Genomic DNA, 18,154 nt, shown 5'->3' with positions numbered 1-18,154 from the left:
ATACCTATCAATTTCTTTGGGGAATATTCTATAGATATGATTCACTGCCTCGGGTTTTCTCGTTTGAGTTACTTCAGAAATGTAAGTGCTGTTGCTCAACATGTCAATACTGTAGATGCATACTTTCAGAAAAGTGTCTGCCCTGTAGGAAATTGTACATCAGTAAATTTCGGCTACAGTTAAATTATGGGGTTGTTACTGAAAGATAAACTAATTTCCAGTGGTGTGTTTATTTCTTAATATTAAAGCTTTCGCACAAAATGGCAAGCTTTCACGAACCGAGCAGAGCATAATATTTTTATGACGGTACCTATACAATCCTCTGGTGAAAACCTCTCTTACAGTTTTACGTTCAGTATCAACCCGTCACCTGGAATACATATGTGCGACCCGTCATTCACTGCTAAAAAGACAAAGGAGGGGCAATGCTCTTTTATCTTTCATTTATAATGTGACATCATACTTGGGAAATAGAAAGCGAAAATGGGAATAGTGGCAGGAAACGGGGATATGCTGTCACAGAGAGAAGGAACACAGTAAGTGAGCCGACACGGAGAAGAGCAATAGCGACGTCTCAGTCTGTCACCCTACCAAGCTGATATTTGTGACAAAGACGGCAATAGCAGGTAAATCTTCACAACCCGTGTAACATTTCACAATGGTTGAATGATTATTTAACAATCGGTCTGGGATTATGAATAAAATGTCACAAACCAGGTTGTCTTGAGTAACATGTAGCCTGGGCTGGGGTCAATGTGGTTCGGGTAAGGTCTTGGAAACAACAATTATGTTAATTCCTCATGGCAGGACCTTAGCATTACTTTCATTGTACTAAAATTACATCAAATGTAGTAATTTATTATGATCTCTGTGGTGCTATGTTTATAAGCAACCACTGAAGGTTGAGTGAGGTAGTTTTTTATTATTGAGCAGTCCTATCCCATATACATTCAACCTAGAAGGAAGAGGATATTCAAATGATATTTATGTCATACTTGCAGATATAGTTTCTCTGAATTGATTTGTGTTTGTGTGCGTTGATCAAAATAGAAAGATGAACAGAAGCACACCTCAGAGGGGATCATCCTCCAGGAGACAGTGCTCAGTTCCATCCACACCCTCTGGAGAGCACCAGACAACTCCAACACTCAGAAGGACCACATCCACCCCCATCGATCACCAACCTAGCCTGGGCAGAGAGGCAGAGGAGGGTGGGTTTCTGGACAGAGATGAAGGTAGCCCTATAGAGGACTCTCAGACTGGGGCATTGCTGGGTCAGGATGATGGAAATGCCAGTACCCCAGCCACACTCACCTCACACCTCCCTTGGCAGAGACCACACCTGGCAGGTAATAGCATGTTAGACCTACTCGCTTCAATGCTATTGTCGATTGTCCTCATCTGATGTGTGTATCAGTGTATGTCAAAGATGCTAAGACAATCAGTAACATGTTATATTCATGAATCTAGCTAGAATTTACATTCTGAGTTGAGTGAGTTTTTGCCTCTGAGACAGAAAGATGTTTTGTAGATGAAGTTCATGTGTGCATAATCCTGTAAAACAGGTTTGAAAATGACACCATTCATGCTTCAATACTATGCTCATCTGAGACAGTCCAGCCAATACATCAATCTGCCCACAGCCGAGATCCCCAAACCAGGGGACGAGCTGGCCCCTATCTCCCCAGAGCTGGCCCGTTGGATCAGGCTTCGGGCCCAGGACCTTAAGCTCCGCCAGAGTGACCGGCAGTGGGCCGTGGACCTGGTCAACCATCTCCGGGAAAGCCTGCTGGTCTTCCTCAAGAACAGTGACGAGCAGCCCTACTTCCAGTCAGCCTCTGTGCTCAGCAGTGGCTCATACTACGAGATGGTCAAGGTAACTCACACCATGAGACGGGATATGTCTCTGGCTGGCAGCTCATTTAAAACACATGAACACAAGAGAATAACCCAACAGCAAATTATCCACATTTCCACTTAAGGTGTGTTTTAAAAAACATGGATTAACCCTGAGTGACTGATAAGACAGTTTCGATGAGCCAATACGGCAATATGGCTGCCTGTCCTGCATTACCGGTAAATCTCTTACCTCCTCACCAATGCCCCACCTTAACACTGATAGGAATGTTTACTGTCCGTCATCAAATTATTTCCACAAACATATACAGCAAAAACAAATCCTCACCCCCAAACATATACAGTTGAAGTCAGAAGTTTACATACACCTTAGCCAAATACATTTAAACTCAGATTTTCACAATTCTTGACATTTAATCCGAGTAAAAATTGCCTTTAAATTGTTTAACTTGGGTCAAACGTTTTGGGTAGCCTTCCACAAGCTTCCCACAATAAGTTGGGTGAATTTTGGCCCATTCTTCCTGACAGAGCTGGTGTAACGGAGTCAGGTTTGTAAGCCTCCTTGCTCAGACACTCTTTTTCAGTTCTGCCCACAACTTTTCTATAGGATTGAGGTCAGGGCTTTGTGATGGCCAATACCTTGACTTTGTTGTCCTTAAGCCATTTTGCCACAACTTTGGAAGTATGCTTGGGGTCATTGTCCATTTGGAAGACCCATTTTCGATGTTGCTTCAATATATCCACACCTTTTTCCTACCTCATGATGCCATCTATTTTGTGAATCAAATCAAATCAAATCAAATGTATTTATATAGCCCTTCGTACATCAGCTGATATCTCAAAGTGCTGTACAGAAACCCAGCCTAAAACCCCAAACAGCAAGCAATGCAGGTGTAGAAGCACGGTGGTTAGGAAAAACTCCCTAGAAAGGCCAAAACCTAGGAAGAAACCTAGAGAGGAACCAGGCTATGTGGGGTGGCCAGTCCTCTTCTGGCTGTGCTGGGTAGAGATTATAACAGAACATGGCCAAGATGTTCAAATGTTCATAAATGACCAGCATGGTCGAATAATAATAAGGCAGAACAGTTGAAACTGGAGCAGCAGCACGGCCAGGTGGACTGGGGACAGCAAGGAGTCATCATGTCAGGTAGTCCTGGGGCATGGTCCTAGGGCTCAGGTGCTCCGAGAGAGAGAAAGAAAGAGAATTAGAGAGAGCATATTTGGGGTGGCCAGTCCTCTTCCGGCTGTGCCGGGTGGAGATTATAACAGAACATGGCCAAGATGTTCAAATGTTCATAAATGACCAGCACGGTCGAATAATAATAAGGCAGAACAGTTGAAACTGGAGCAGCAGCACGGCCAGGTGGACTGGGGACAGCAAGGAGTCATCATGTCAGGTAGTCCTGGGGCATGGTCCTAGGGCTCAGGTCCTCTGAGAGAGAGAAAGAGAGAGAGAAGGAGAGAATTAGAGAACGCACACTTAGATTCACACAGGACACCGAATTGGACAGGAGAAGTACTCCAGATATAACAAACTGACCCCAGCCCCCGACACATAAACACTTCTGCAGCATAAATACTGGAGGCTGAGACAGGAGGGGTCAGGAGACACTGTGGCCCCATCCGAGGACACCCCCGGAAAGGGCCAAACAGGAAGGATATAACCCCACCCACTTTGCCAAAGCACAGCCCCCACACCACTAGAGGGATATCTTCAACCACCAACTTACCATCCTGAGACAAAGCTGAGTATAGCCCGCAAAGATCTCCGCCATGCACAACCCAAGGGGGGGCGCCAACCCAGACAGGATGACCACATCAGTGAATCAACCCACTCAGGTGACGCACCCCTTTCAGGGACGGCATGAGAGAGCCCCAGTAAGCCAGTGACTCAGCCCCTGTAATAGGGTTAGAGGCAGAGAATCCCAGTGGAAAGAGGGGAACCGGCCAGGCAGAGACAGCAAGGGTGGTTCGTTGCTCCAGAGCCTTTCCGTTCACCTTCCCACTCCTGGGCCAGACTACACTCAATCATATGACCCACTGAAGAGATGAGTCTTCAATAAAGACTTAAAGGTTGAGACCGAGTTTGCGTCTCTGACATGGGTAGGCAGACCGTTCCATAAAAATGGAGCTCTATAGGAGAAAGCCCTGCCTCCAGCTGTTTGCTTAGAAATTCTAGGGACAATTAGGAGGCCTGCGTCTTGTGACCGTAGCGTACGTGTAGGTATGTACGGCAGGACCAAATCAGAGAGATAGGTCGGAGCAAGCCAATGTAATGCTTTGTAGGTTGGCAGTAAAACCTTGAAATCAGCCCTTGCTTTGACAGGAAGCCGGTGTAGGGAGGCTAGCACTGGAGTAATATGATCAAATTTTTTGGTTCTAGTCAGGATTCTAGCAGCCGTATTTAGCACTAACTGAAGTTTATTTAGTGCTTTATCCGGGTAGCCGGAAAGTAGAGCATTGCAGTAGTCTAACCTAGAAGTGACAAAAGCATGGATTCATTTTTCTGCATCATTTTTGGACAGAAAGTTTCTGATTTTTGCAATGTTACGTAGATGGAAAAAAGCTGTCCTTGAAATGGTCTTGATATGTTCTTCAAAAGAGAGATCAGGGTCCAGAGTAACGCCAAGGTCCTTCACAGTTTTATTTGAGACGACTGTGCAACCATTAAGATTAATTGTCAGATTCAACAGAAGATCTCTTTGTTTCTTGGGACCTAGAACAAGCATCTCTGTTTTGTCCGAGTTTAAAAGTAGAAAGTTTGCAGCCATCCACTTCCTTATGTCTGAAACACATGCTTCTAGCAAGGGCAATTTTGGGGCTTCACCATGTTTCATTGAAATGTACAGCTGTGTGTCATCCGCATAGCAGTGAAAGTTAACATTATGTTTTCGAATAACATCCCCAAGAGGTAAAATATATAGTGAAAACAATAGTGGTCCTAAAACGGAACCTTGAGGAACACCGAAATTTACAGTTGATTTGTCAGAGGACAAACCATTCACAGAGACAAACTGATATCTTTCCGACAGGTAAGATCTAAACCAGGCCAGAACTTGTCCGTGTAGACCAATTTGGGTTTCCAATCTCTCCAAAAGAATGTGGTGATCGATGGTATCAAAAGCAGCACTAAGGTCTAGGAGCACGAGGACAGATGCAAAGCCTCGGTCCGATGCCATTAAAATGTCATTTACCACCTTCACAAGTGCCGTCTCAGTGCTATGATGGGGTCTAAAACTAGACTGAAGTATACATTGTTTGTCTTCAGGAAGGCAGTGAGCTGCTGCGCAACAGCCTTTTCTAAAATATTTGAGAGAAGTGCACCAGTCCCTCCTGCAGGAAAGCACCCACACACCATGATGCTGCCACCTCTGTGCTTCACAGTTGGGATGGTGTTCTTTGGCTTGCAAGCCTCCCCCTTTTTCCTCCAAAGATAACAATGGTCATTATGGCCAAACAGTTCTATTTTTGTTCCATCAGACCACAGGACATTTCTCAAAAAAGTACGATCTTTGTCCCCATATGCAGTTGCAAACCGTGGTCTGGCTTTTTTATGTCCGTTTTGGAGCAGTGGCTTCTTCCTTGCTGAGTGGCCTTTCAGGTTATGTCGATAGAACTCGTTTTACTGTGGCTATAAACTCAGCAAAATAAGAAACGTCCCTTTTTCAGGACCATGTCTTTGAAAGATAATTCGTAAAAATCCAAATAACTTCAGATCTTCATTGTAAAGGGATTAAACACGGTCTCCCATGCTTGTTCAATGAACCATAAAAAATAAATGAACATGCACCTGTGGAATGGTCGTTAAGACACTAACAGCTTACAGACGGTAGGCAATTAAGGTCACAGTTTTGAAAACGTAGGACACTAAAGATGCATTTCTACTGACTCTGAAAAACACAAAAAGAAAGATGCCCAGGGTCCCTGCTCATCTGCGTGAACGTGCCTTAGGCATGCTGCAAGGAGGCATGAGGACTGCAGATGTGGCCAGGGCATTAAATTGAAATGGCCGTACTGTTAGACGCCTAAGACAGCGCTACAGGTAGGCAGTACGGACAGCTGATCGTCCTCTCAGTGGCAGACCACGTGTAACAACACCTGCACAGGATCGGTACATCCGAACATCACACCTGCGGGACAGATACAGGATGGCAACAACAACTGCCCAAGTTACACCAGGAACGCACAATCCCTCCATCAGGGCTCAGACTGTCCGCAATAGCCTGAGAGAGGCTGGACTGAGGGCTTGTAGGCCTGTTGTAAGGCAGGTCCTCACCAGACATTACCGGCAACAACGTTGCCTATGGGCACAAACCCACCGTCGCTGGACCAGACAGGACTGGCAAAAAGTGAGCTTCACTGATGGGTTGCGGTTTTGTCTCACCAGGGGTGATGGTCAGATTTGCGTTTATCGTCGAAGGAATGAGCGTTACACTGAGGCCTGTACTCTGGAGCGGGATCGATTTGGAGGTGGAGGATCCGTCATGGTCTGGGTCAGTGTATCATAGCATCATCGGACTGAGCTTGTTGTCATTGCAGGCAATCTCAACGTAATTGTGCATTACAGGGAAGACATCCTCATCCCTCATGTGGTACCCTTCCTGCAGGCTCATCCTGAGATGACCCTCCAACATGACAATGCCACCAGCCATACTGCTCGTACTGTGTGTGATTTCCTGCAAGACAGAAATGTCAGTGTTCTGCCATGGCCAGCGAAGAGCCTGGATCTCAATCCCATTGAGCACGTCCGGGATCTGTTGGATCGGAGGGTGATTGCTAGGGCCATTCCCCCCAGAAATGTCATGGAACTTGCAGGTGCCTTGGTGGAAGAGTGGGGTAACATCTCACAGCAAGAACTGGCAAATCTGGTGCAGTCCATGAGGAGGAGATGCATTGCAGTGCGTAATGACTGTTACTTTTGATTTTGACCCCCCCCCCCCCCCTTTGTTCAGGGGCACATTGCTCAATTTCTATTAGTTACATGTCTGTGGAACTTTTTCAGTTTATGACTCAGTTGTTGAATCTTAGGTTCATACAAATATTTACACATGTTAAGTTTGCTGAAAATAAACACAGTTGACAGTGAGAGGACGCTTCTTTTTTTAAACTTTTGTACCTGTTTCCTCCAGCATATTCACAAGGTCCTTTGCTGTTGTTCTGTGATTGATTTGCACTTTTTGCACCAAAGTACGTTCATCTCTTGGAGACAGACCGCGTCTCCTGTCTGAGCGGTATGACTACTGTGGTCCCATGGTGTTTATACTTGCGTACTATTGTTTGTACTGATGAACGTGGTACCTTCAGGCATTTGGAAATTGCTCCCAAGGATGAACCAGACTTGTGGAGGTCTACATTTTTTTCTGAAGTCTTGGGTGATTTCTTTTGATTTTCCCATGATCTCAAGCAAAGAGGCACTGAGTTTGAAGGTAGGCCTTGAAATACATCCACAGGTACACCTCCAATTGGCTCAAATGATGTCAATTAGCCTATCAGAAGCTTCTAAAGCCAAGACATCATTTTGGGGAATTTTCCAAGTCGTTTAAAGGCGTAGTCAACTTAGTTTATGTAAAATTCTGACCCACTGGAATTGTGATACAGTGAATTATAAGTGAAATAATCTGTCTGTAAACAATTTTTGGAAAAATGACTTGTGGTCATGCACAAAGTCCTAACCGACTTGCCAAAACTATAGTTTGTTAAGAAGAAATTTGTGGAGTGGTTGAAAAACGAGTTTTAATGACTCCAATCTAAGTGTATGTAAATTTCCGACTTCAACTGTAGTATCACATACTGTACATAATAGGGAAATATGACATGCAAACATGGAGGTCCTTGTTCTTCTTGTGTTGAATGTCAAGTGTTGCTGTTTGTGAGTTCATCTGGGTCAGTCAAACCTGCCCTTTGCATTCAGTGACTATACTTTACTTTTATTATAATCCTGTGAATGAAACTAAATAGTATATAAATATTCAATTGTACTTATTGCCATTGTGTGCCAACAGATACTCAACCCAAATGAGTTTGACATGATGCTGAAGCTCCAGTCTCCTTCCCGCCTCAAAATGACTGAGCTGGACCAATACCACGGCCTCTTCTACGAAGTCGCCCTATTCCGATCAACCCGTTCCCACATACGGTCTTTCCTTTTGGACGATGGGCTCACCATCTCAGCCAGCAAGATCATAAGTGAAATGCACCGTCTGGTCCGCAAGTTCATCAGCACCTACAGAGGTGTGGTAACTGGTCTATATTCACCTGAGAGTATACGAATGCAGTCATACAAATGCTCACATACCCACACTGTATATCTTGTACAACTGGTTTGTCTGTAGATGCTATGTTGTTGAGGGGTCAATATGATTATTTGAGCCTTTGAGGTCAGTGGTCGTAGTCCACATCTCCAACCACCTGGGGCATTGTTTTGTCTAAATATGACATGACGTTGCCTGTATGCTTTTGTGTGTTCTTCGATCACCAGTGCCTGGAAATAGCTGGCGTTGGGTTGTGAATAGGAAGCGTCCAAACTCCCCAGCGGTGACACTTTCCCTGTTGGAGGTGGATAATGGGAAACAGGAACTACTTTCTGTGGATGTGGTGCCCGCCCTGGAAGTGCCCTCCTCACAGGGCTGGCCTCTGGCTGCCCGCGCCGGCCCAGATGTGGACAACTGGCTGGGGAAGAAGACCCGGCGCTCTCTCACCCACCAAACTTGCTTCTTTGTGCCCAAGAAACCCCCGGGACGAAACCTTAGTGAGGCAGCTAAAGGTGTGCGGAACATTGTTGTTTTGTGCCAGAGCCATAGGTGCATGACTCTGGATGTGTATAGTTTTTGTGACTGATACATGATTGATACACTGAATGTGAATGATATTTTCCCTTTGATTGAAATGTTGCTGCTTTGTCTCCTGCAGAGAGTTGGAGGATTTCCTTTTCTCACATAGAAAAGGAACTGATCAAGACTCATGGGAACAAGAGGACCTGCTGTGAGACCTCTGCCACCAAGTGCTGCCGGTCAGAATTCACTCTACAACACCGTTTACTATCACCTGTGACTCATTTAGCCCTAATACTGAACAAACACCTTTATGTGAAGTGATCGATATTATGAACAAAACCTCTCTTTCTCTCCTCCTCTCGTTTAGTAAGCAGTGCTTCAAGCTCCTTAAGTGCCTGATCGAGGGACTGAAGCAACGCTACCCTCAAGAGCTGGATGCTCTGTGCTCCTACCACGGGAAGACAGCCTTCCTACACACCCTCTCGATCAGGGCCCAGGACTCCCTGTGGACGCCCCGTCAGCTGCCTGCCTGCTTCATGCACCTCCTAAGGGCCCTGGAGGGCCACGCAAGCAGTGGTCTGCTCCCCCACTTCTTTGTCCCCACCTCCAACCTCTTTGCCCCACCAACCTTCCCGCGCAAAGCTTTGGTGTTTCTGATTGAGGCTCTGGGGGAGCAGAGGAGACAGGGGTTTCCCCTTTTAATGCCCCCGGCTCCTGCCCCACCACTGGCAGTGCACTCCCACAGTGACTCCCAGCCCCAGCTTTCCCCTGTTGTACAGAAGACTTCTGTTATCCAGTATCCTGTTATCCTGCCACCCCAAGTTGTTGAGATGAAATCCTTTGGGCAAATGTTCAAAATTGTGGCTTTGGTTATGGTTCTTGTCTATGTTTGTTACCTCCTGTAGAGGTGTCTGTCCTGCCCATCGGTGGTAGGAAGGTGGCAGAGACAGTCTATCTACAGCAGATGGTGGTACAATGACATGCAGCTGTAGAAAATGGTATGCCATTTTGAAACAGTATAACATAGGATAGGATTCCAGATTTGTATTTCTCTCTAAATCATGTCTTTGCTCTAGACACAGTGAAACATTTAGCCCAAAAGTAAAAATGTTGTATTTGTATATACAGTGCATTCGGGAATTATTCAGACCCCTTCCTTTTTCAAATTTTTTTATGCTGCAGCCTTATTCTAAACTGTTCCTCATTAATCTACACACAATACCCCACAATGACGAAGTGAAAACAGGTTTTTAGAAATGTATAAAAAAATAACAAACAGAAATACCTTATTTACATAAGTATTCAGACCTTTTGCTATGATTCTCGAAATTGAGCTCAGGTGCATCCTGTTTCCATTGATCATCCTTTATATGTTTCTACAACTTGATTGGAGTCCACCTGTGGTAAATTCAATTGATTGGACATGATTTGGAAAGTAACACACCTGTTAATATAAGGTCCCACAGTTGACAATGCATGTTAGAGCAAAAACCAAGCCATGAGGTCAAAAGAATTGTCCAAGAGGCACCAAGACAGGTACCGAAAAATGTCTGCAGCTTTGAAGGTCTCCAAGAACACAGTGGCCTCCATCATTCTTAAATGGAAGTAGTTTGGAACCACCAAGACTCTTCCTAGAGCTGGCCGCCAGCGACAGAGCTCCAGAGTTCCACTGTGGCGATGGGAGAACCTTCCAGAAGGAAAACTATCTCTGCAGCACTGCCCCAATCAGGCCTTTATGGTAGAGTGGCCAGATGGAAGCCACTCTTCAGTAAAAGGCACATGATTCTCTGGTCTGATGAAACCAAGATTGAACTCTTTGGCCTGAATGCCAAGTGTCACATCTGGAAGATAACTTGGTCCCTTCCCTACGGGAGGGCATAGTGGTGGCAGCATCATGCTGTGGGGATGTTTTTCAGCACCAGAGACTGGGTGACTAGTCAGGATTGAGGGAAAGATCAACAGAGCAAAATACAATGAGATCCTTGATGAAAACCTGCTCCAGAGCGCTCAGGACCTGACTGTGGCGAAGGTTCAGCTTCAAACAGGACAACGACTCTGAGCACACAGCCAAGACAACGCAGGAGTGGATTTGGGACAAGTCTCTGAAGGTCCTTGAGTGGCCCAGCCAGAGCCCGGACTTGAACCCGATCTAACATCTGCACAGAGACCTGAAAATAGCTGTGCAGCGAAGCTCCCCATCCAACCTGACAGAGCTTGAGAGGATCTGGGAGAAACTCTCCAAAGACAGTTGTGCCCAGCTAGTAGTGTCATACCCAAGAAGACTTGAGGCTGTAATCGCTGCCAAAGGTGCTTCAAGAAAGTACTGAGTAAAGGGTCTGAATACTTAAGTACTGACCAATCTAAAGACTAGAGCTGCCGCTTTCAAGGGGCGGGACACTAATCCGGACGCTTATAAGAAATCCTGCTATGCACTCAGATGAACCATCAAACAGGCAAAGTGTCAATACAGAACTAAGATTGGATCCTACTACACCAGCTCTGATGCTCGTCAGATGTGGCAGGGCTTGCAAACTATTACGGACTACAAAGGGAAACTCAGCCGCGAGCTGCGCAGTGACGCGAGCCTACCAGACAGTCTAAATGCCTGTTATGCTCGCCTTAAGGCAAGCAACACTGAAGCATGCATGAGAGCACCAGCTGTTCCAGATGACTGTGTGAGTGAGATCTTTAAACAGGTCAACATTTACAAGGCCACAGGGCCAGACAGGTTACCAGGACGTGTACTCAGAGCGTGCGTGGACCAACTGGCAAGTGTCTTCACTGATATTTTCAATCTCTCCCTGACCGAGTCTGTAGTACCTACATGTTTCAAGCAGACCGCCATAGTTCCTGTGCACAAGAAAGCGAAGGTAACCTGCCTAAATGACTACTGCCCCATAGCACTCACGTCGGTAGCCATGAAGTTCTTTGAAAGGCTGGTGATGGCTCACATCAACACCATCATCCTGGAAACCCTAGACCCACTCCAATTTGCATACCACCCCAACAGATCCACAGATGACTTAATCTCAATCGCACTCCACACTGCCCTATTCCACCTGGACAAAATTAATACCTATGTGAGAATGCTGTTCATTGACTACAGCTCAGCGTTCACCCATGTAGTGCGCACAAGCTCATCACCAAGCTAAGGACCCTTGGACATAACACCTCCCTATGCAACTGGATCCTGGACTTCCTGACAGGCCGCGTCCAAGCTTAAGGTTAGGCAACAACACATTTTCCACGCTGATCCTCAACACGGGGGGACCCTCAGGGGTGCGTGCTTAGTCCTCTCCTGTACTCCCTGTTCAACCACGACTGTGTGGCCAAGCACGACTCCAACACCATCATTAAGTTTGCTGACAACACAACAGTGGTAGGCCTGATCACCGACAACGACGAGACAGCCTATAGGGAGGAGGTCAGAGACCTGGCAGTGTGGTGACAGGACAACAACCTCTCAACGTGAGCAAGACAAAGGAGATGATCGTGGACGACAGGAAATGGAGGGCTGAACAGGCCCCCATCCACATCGACGGGGTTGTAGTGGAGTAGGTTGAGAACTTCAATTTCCTTGGTGTGCACGTCACCAACAAACTATCATGGTCCAAATACACCAAGAAAGTGGTGAAGAGACCACGACAATGCCTTTTCACCCTCAAGAGATTGAAAAGATTTGGCATGGGTCCCCAGACCATCAAAACGTTCCACAGCTGCACCATCGAGAGCATCCTGACCGGTTGCAACACCGCCTGGTATGGCAACTGCTCGATATCCGACCGTAAGGTACTGCAGAGGGTAGTGCATACGGTGTCATACATTACTGGGACCAAGGTTCCTGCCATCCAGGACCTATATACTCGGGGGTGTCAGAGGAAGTTCCAAACAATTGTCAAAGACTCCAGTCACCCAAGTCATAGACTGTTCTCTCCAAGTTTAGGTCCAAAAGGCTCCTTAACAGCTTCTAACCTCAAGCCATAAGACTGCTGAACAATTAATCAAATGGCCACCCAGACTATTTGCATTGACACCCCCCCCCCCTTTGTTTTTACACTGCTGCTACTCGCTGTTTATTATCTATGCATTGTCACTTTACCCCTACCTACATGTGCAAATGACCTTGACTAACCTGTACCTCTGCACATTGACCCTGTACTCCTGTATATAGCCTCATTATTATTGTGTTATAATACATTTTTCTTTGATTTTATTTAGTCAATCTTTTCTTAACTCTATTTTCTTAAAACTGCATTGTTGGTTAAAGGCTTGTAGGTAAGAATTTCACGGTAAGGTCTACACCTGTTATGTTCGGCGCATGTGGCAAATAAAATTGCATTTGATTTTTGAATTCAGAAAAAAAAGATTTTCTACAAACCTGTTTTATTGCTTTGTCATTTTGATCCATTATCATCAATTTTAGAATAAGGCTGAAACGTAACAAATTGTGGAAAATGTCAAAGGGTCTGAATACTTTCCGAATGCACTGACAGTTATGCAGATTTCCAGGAGTATAGTAGCTACGCAATGTATTGTTGGCTACTTCTGTTCGCTACTCCCAATGTACATTTACATTTGAGTCATTTAACAGACGCTCTTATCCAGAGCAACTTACAGTAGTGCATACATTTTCATACTTTCTTCGTACCTGTACTTCATGACAAACATTTAAATAAACATGATTAAGTATCTCTTGTCCTGCATGTATGATCTTATATTTTATAATATGGTGTGTGTAAATTAAATCCTTGTTTCCTTACAGTGCTATAAGAGAGTTGCTGGTCTGTTGGTGTTGAAATCTGTTTTACGGTAGGACCTTCAAAATCAGCAATTTCTGAAATCAAAACTAATGTAATGGCATAACTAAGATGGATGACTGACTGATGAACAGGGTACCACAGTATGTCATAATACACAAACAACCCAGTGGTCAAACTGTTATGTACTAGAGTGAAGACCCAAAAGCGGTTTTAACAGAAAACAGAGTTCTTTAATGAAAAACAGGAATGGCATAAATCCTCTTCCAACGTTGACAATGGAACAAAAAGAACGTAGTATTGTGCAGGATGCACCTGCCAGGCAGACTCCGACAGGATAGGACAAGGTGGAAGCAAACGAGACGACAGCTTGCTTCTGGCATCAAAAACACAAACAAGAATCAGACACTGAAAGTAGCAGGAACAGAGAGAGAAATAGAGACCTAATCAGAGGGGGAAGAGAGAACAGGTGTGAAAGAGTGAATGAGCTAGTTAGGGGAGATGTAGAACAGCTGAAGAATGAGAGACAGAGAAGGTAACCTAAAAAGACCAGCAGAGAGAGACAGAGTGAAGAGAAAGGACAGGAACAGACATAACAAGACATGACAGTACCCCCCCACTCACCGAGCGCCTCCTGGCGCACTCGAGGAGGAAACCTGGCGGCAACGGAGGAAATCATCGATCAGCGAACGGTCCAGCACGTCCCGAGAGGGAACCCAACTCCTCCCCTCAGGACCGTACCCCTCCCAATCCACTAGGTACTGATGACCACGGCCCCGAGGGCGCATGTCCAAAATCTTACGAACCCTGTAGATGGGTGCGCCCTCGACAAGGATGGGGGGGGGAGGGACGGGGGGCGCGAAGAACGGGCTTAACACAGGAGACATGGAAGACCGTGTGAACGCGACGAAGATAGCGGGGAGAAGAAGTCGCACTGCTACAGGATTACTGACCTGGGAAATACGGAACGGACCAATGAACCGCGGGGCCAACTTGCGAGAAGCTGTCTTAAGGGGAAGGTTCTGAGTGGAGAGCCATACTCTCTGACCGCAACAATATCTAGGACTCTTGGTCCTACGCTTATTAGCGGCCCTCACAGTCTGCGCCCTATTACGGCAAAGTGCCGACCTGACCCCCTTCCAGGTGCGCTCGCAACGCTGGACAAAAGCCTGAGCGGAGGGGACGCAGGACTCGGCGAGCTGAGATGAGAACAGCGGAGGCTGGTACCCGAGGCTACTCTGAAAAGGAGATAGACCGGTAGCAGACGAGGGAAGCGAGTTGTGGGCGTACTCTGCCCAGGGAGCTGTTCTGACCAAGACGCAGGGTTACGAAAAGAAAGACTGCGTAAATGCGACCAACAGTCTGATTGGCCCGTTCGGCTTGACCGTTAGACTGGGGATGAAAGCCGGACGAGAGACTGACGGAAGCCCCAATCAAACGGCAAAACTCCCTCCAAAATTGAGACGTGAACTGCGGGCCTCTGTCGGAAACGACGTCAGACGGAAGGCCATGAATTCGGAAAACATTCTCGATAATGATCTGAGCCGTCTCCTTAGCAGAAGGGAGCTTAGCGAGAGGAATGAAATGAGCCGCCTTAGAGAATCTATCGACAACCGTAAGAATAACTGTCTTCCCCGATGAAGGCAGTCCGGTGATGAAATCTAAAGCGATGTGAGACCACGGTCGAGAGGGAATGGGAAGCGGTCTGAGACGGCCGGCAGGAGGAGAGTTCCCAGATTTAGTCTGCGCGCAGACCGAACAAGCGGCGACAAATCGACGCGTCACGTTCCCGAGTGGGCCACCAGAAACGCTGGCGAATGGAAGCGAGCGTACCCCGAACGCCGGGGTGGCCGGCTAACTTGGCAGAGTGGGCCCACTGAAGAACGGCCGGACGAGTAGGAACGGGAACGAACAGAAGGTTCCTAGGACAAGCTCGCGGCGACGGAGTGTGAGCGAGTGCTTGCTTTACCTGCCTCTCAATTCCCCAGACAGTCAACCCGACAACACGCCCTTCAGGGAGAATCCCCTCGGGGTCGGTGGAGACCTCAGAAGAACTGAAGAGACGAGATAAAGCATCAGGCTTGGTGTTCTTTGAGCCCGGACGATAAGAAATAACAAACTCGAAACGAGCGAAAAACAGAGCCCAACGAGCCTGACGCGCATTAAGTCGTTTGGCTGAACGGATGTACTCAAGGTTCCTATGGTCAGTCCAAACGACAAAAGGAACGTCGCCCCCTCCAACCACTGTCGCCATTCGCCTAGGGCTAAGCGGATGGCGAGCAGTTCGCGATTACCAACATCATAGTTACGTTCTGACGGCGATAAGCGATGAGAGAAAAACGCGCAAGGATGGACCTTGCCGTCAGAGAGAGAGCGCTGAGAAAGAATGGCTCCCACGCCCACCTCTGACGCGTCAACCTCAACAACAAACTGACTAGAGATGTCAGGTGTAACAAGAATAGGTGCGGATGTAAAACGATTCTTAAGAAGATCAAAAGCTCCCTGGGCGGAAACGGACCACTTAAAGCACGTCTTAACAGAAGTAAGGGCTGTGAGGGGAGCTGCCACCTGACCGAAATTACGGATGAAACGACGATAGAAATTAGCGAAGCCCAGAAAGCGCTGCAGCTCGACGCGTGACTTAGGAACGGGCCAATCAATGACAGCCTGGACCTTAGCGGGATCCATCTTAATGCCCTCAGCGGAAATAACGGAACCGAGAAAAGGGACAGAGGCGGCATGAAAAGTGCACTTCTCAGCCTTCACATAAAGACAGTTCTCCAAAAGGCGCTGGAGGACGCGTCGCACGTGCTGAACATGAATCGAGAGAGACGGTGAAAAAATCAGGATATCGTCCATGTAAACGAAAACAAAAATGTTCAGCATGTCTCTCAGGACGTCGTTAACTAGTGCCTGAAAGACAGCTGGAGCGTTAACGAGGCCGAAAGGAAGAACCCGGTATTCAAAGTGCCCTAACGGAGTGTTAAACGCCGTCTTCCACTCGTCCCCCTCCCTGATGCGCACGAGATGGTAGGCGTTACGAAGGTCCAATTTGGTGAAAAACCTGGCTCCCTGCAGGATCTCGAAGGCTGAAGACATAAGAGGAAGCGGATAACGATTCTTAACTGTTATGTCATTCAGCCCTCGATAATCCACGCATGGACCCGTCCTTCTTCTGAACAAAAAAAAACCCCGCTCCGGCGGGAGAGGAGGAGGAGACTATGGTACCGGCGTCGAGCGAAACCGACAAATAATCCTCGAGAGCCTTACGTTCGGGAGCCGACAGAGAGTATAATCTACCCCGGGGGGAGTAGTTCCCGGAAGGAGATCAATACTACAGTCATACGACCGGTGTGGAGGGAGAGAAGTGGCCTTGGAACGACTGAACACCGTGCGCAGATCGTGATACTCCTCCGGCACCCCTGTCAAATCGCCAGGCTCCTCCTGTGAAGAAGAGACAGAGGAAACAGGAGGGATAGCAGACATTAAACAGGTCACATGACAAGAAACATTCCAGGATAGGATAGTATTACTAGACCAATTAATAGAAGGGTTATGGCGCACTAGCCAGGGATGACCCAAAACAACAGGTGTAAAAGGTGAACGAAAAATTAAAAAAGAAATGGTTTCGCTATGATTACCAGAGACAGTGAGGGTTAAAGGCAGCGTCTCACGCTGAATCTTGGGGAGAGAACTACCATCTAAAGCGAACAAGGCCGTTGGCTCCCTAACTGTCTGAGAGGAATGTCATGTTCCCGAGCCCAGGTCTCGTCCATAAAACAGCCCTCCGCCCCAGAGTCTATCAAGGCACTGCAGGAAGCAGATGAACTGGGCCAGCGGAGATGGACCGGAAAGGTAGTGCGTGATCCAGAAGGAGAGGCCTGAGTAGTTGCGCTCACCAGTAGCCCTCCTCTTACTGATGAGCTCTGGCTTTTACTGGACATGAGGTGACAAAATGACCAGCGGAGCCGCAGTAGAGACAGAGGCGATTGGTGATTCTCCGTTCCTTCTCCTTGGCCGAGATGCGGATACCCCCAGCTGCATAGGCTCAGCATCCGAGCCGGCGGGGAGGGTGGCAGTGATGCGGCAGGTGGCAGTGATGTGGAGAGGGGAGCAACGGAGAACGCAAACTCCTTTCCACGTGCTCGGCGACGAAGATCAAACCGTCGCTCTATGCGAATAGCGAGAGCTATTAAGGAGTCCAGACTGGAAGGAACCTCCCTGGAGAGGATCTCATCCTTAACCTCGACGAGGAGACCCTCCAGAAAACGAGAGCAAAGCCGGCTCGTTCCAGTCACTAGAGGCAGCGAGAGTGCGAAACTCAATAGAATAATCCGTTATGGATCGATTCCCCTGACATAGGGAAGACAGGGCCCTGGAAGCCTCCTCCCCAAAAACAGAACGGTCAAAAACCCGTATCATCTCCTCCTTAAAGTCCTGAAACTGGTTAATACACTCAGCCCTCGCCTCCCAGATTGCCGTGCCCCACTCACGCGCCCGTCCGGTGAGGAGAGAAATGACGTAGGCGATGCGGGCTGCGCTCCTGGAGTAAGTGTTGGGCTGGAGAGAGAACACCACATCACACTGAGTGAGGAATGAGCGGCACTCAGTGGGCTCCCCTGAGTAACAGGGCGGGTTGTTGATCCTGGGCTCCGGAGACTCGGAAACCCTGGAAGTGGGCGGTGGATCGAGGTGGAGTTGGTGAACCTGTCTTGTGAGGTCGGAGACTTGGACGGCCAGGGTCTCAACGGCATGTCGAGCAGCAGA

At 47.4% G+C, this 18,154-nt stretch overlaps 1 protein-coding gene across 1 annotated transcript; it reads left to right on the top strand.

Moving 5' to 3' along the window:
* The first annotated feature begins 23 nt into the window (after nucleotides 1-23).
* LOC135550037 (cyclic GMP-AMP synthase-like) lies at nucleotides 24-13,402 on the top strand. Its single transcript, XM_064980477.1, has 7 exons — nucleotides 24-626; nucleotides 1,051-1,349; nucleotides 1,644-1,876; nucleotides 7,860-8,088; nucleotides 8,336-8,620; nucleotides 8,767-8,866; nucleotides 8,998-13,402. The coding sequence occupies exons 2-7, from the start codon at nucleotides 1,055-1,057 to the stop codon at nucleotides 9,533-9,535; spliced, it is 1,680 nt and encodes a 559-aa protein (XP_064836549.1). The 5' UTR covers nucleotides 24-626; nucleotides 1,051-1,054; the 3' UTR covers nucleotides 9,536-13,402.
* Nucleotides 13,403-18,154: the final 4,752 nt, after the last annotated feature.

The sequence above is a fragment of the Oncorhynchus masou genome, chromosome 12 (genome assembly GCF_036934945.1).
Source record: "Oncorhynchus masou masou isolate Uvic2021 chromosome 12, UVic_Omas_1.1, whole genome shotgun sequence".
NCBI classification, from domain to species: domain Eukaryota; kingdom Metazoa; phylum Chordata; class Actinopteri; order Salmoniformes; family Salmonidae; genus Oncorhynchus; species Oncorhynchus masou.
This window is presented reverse-complemented; position numbering and strand designations above follow the sequence as displayed.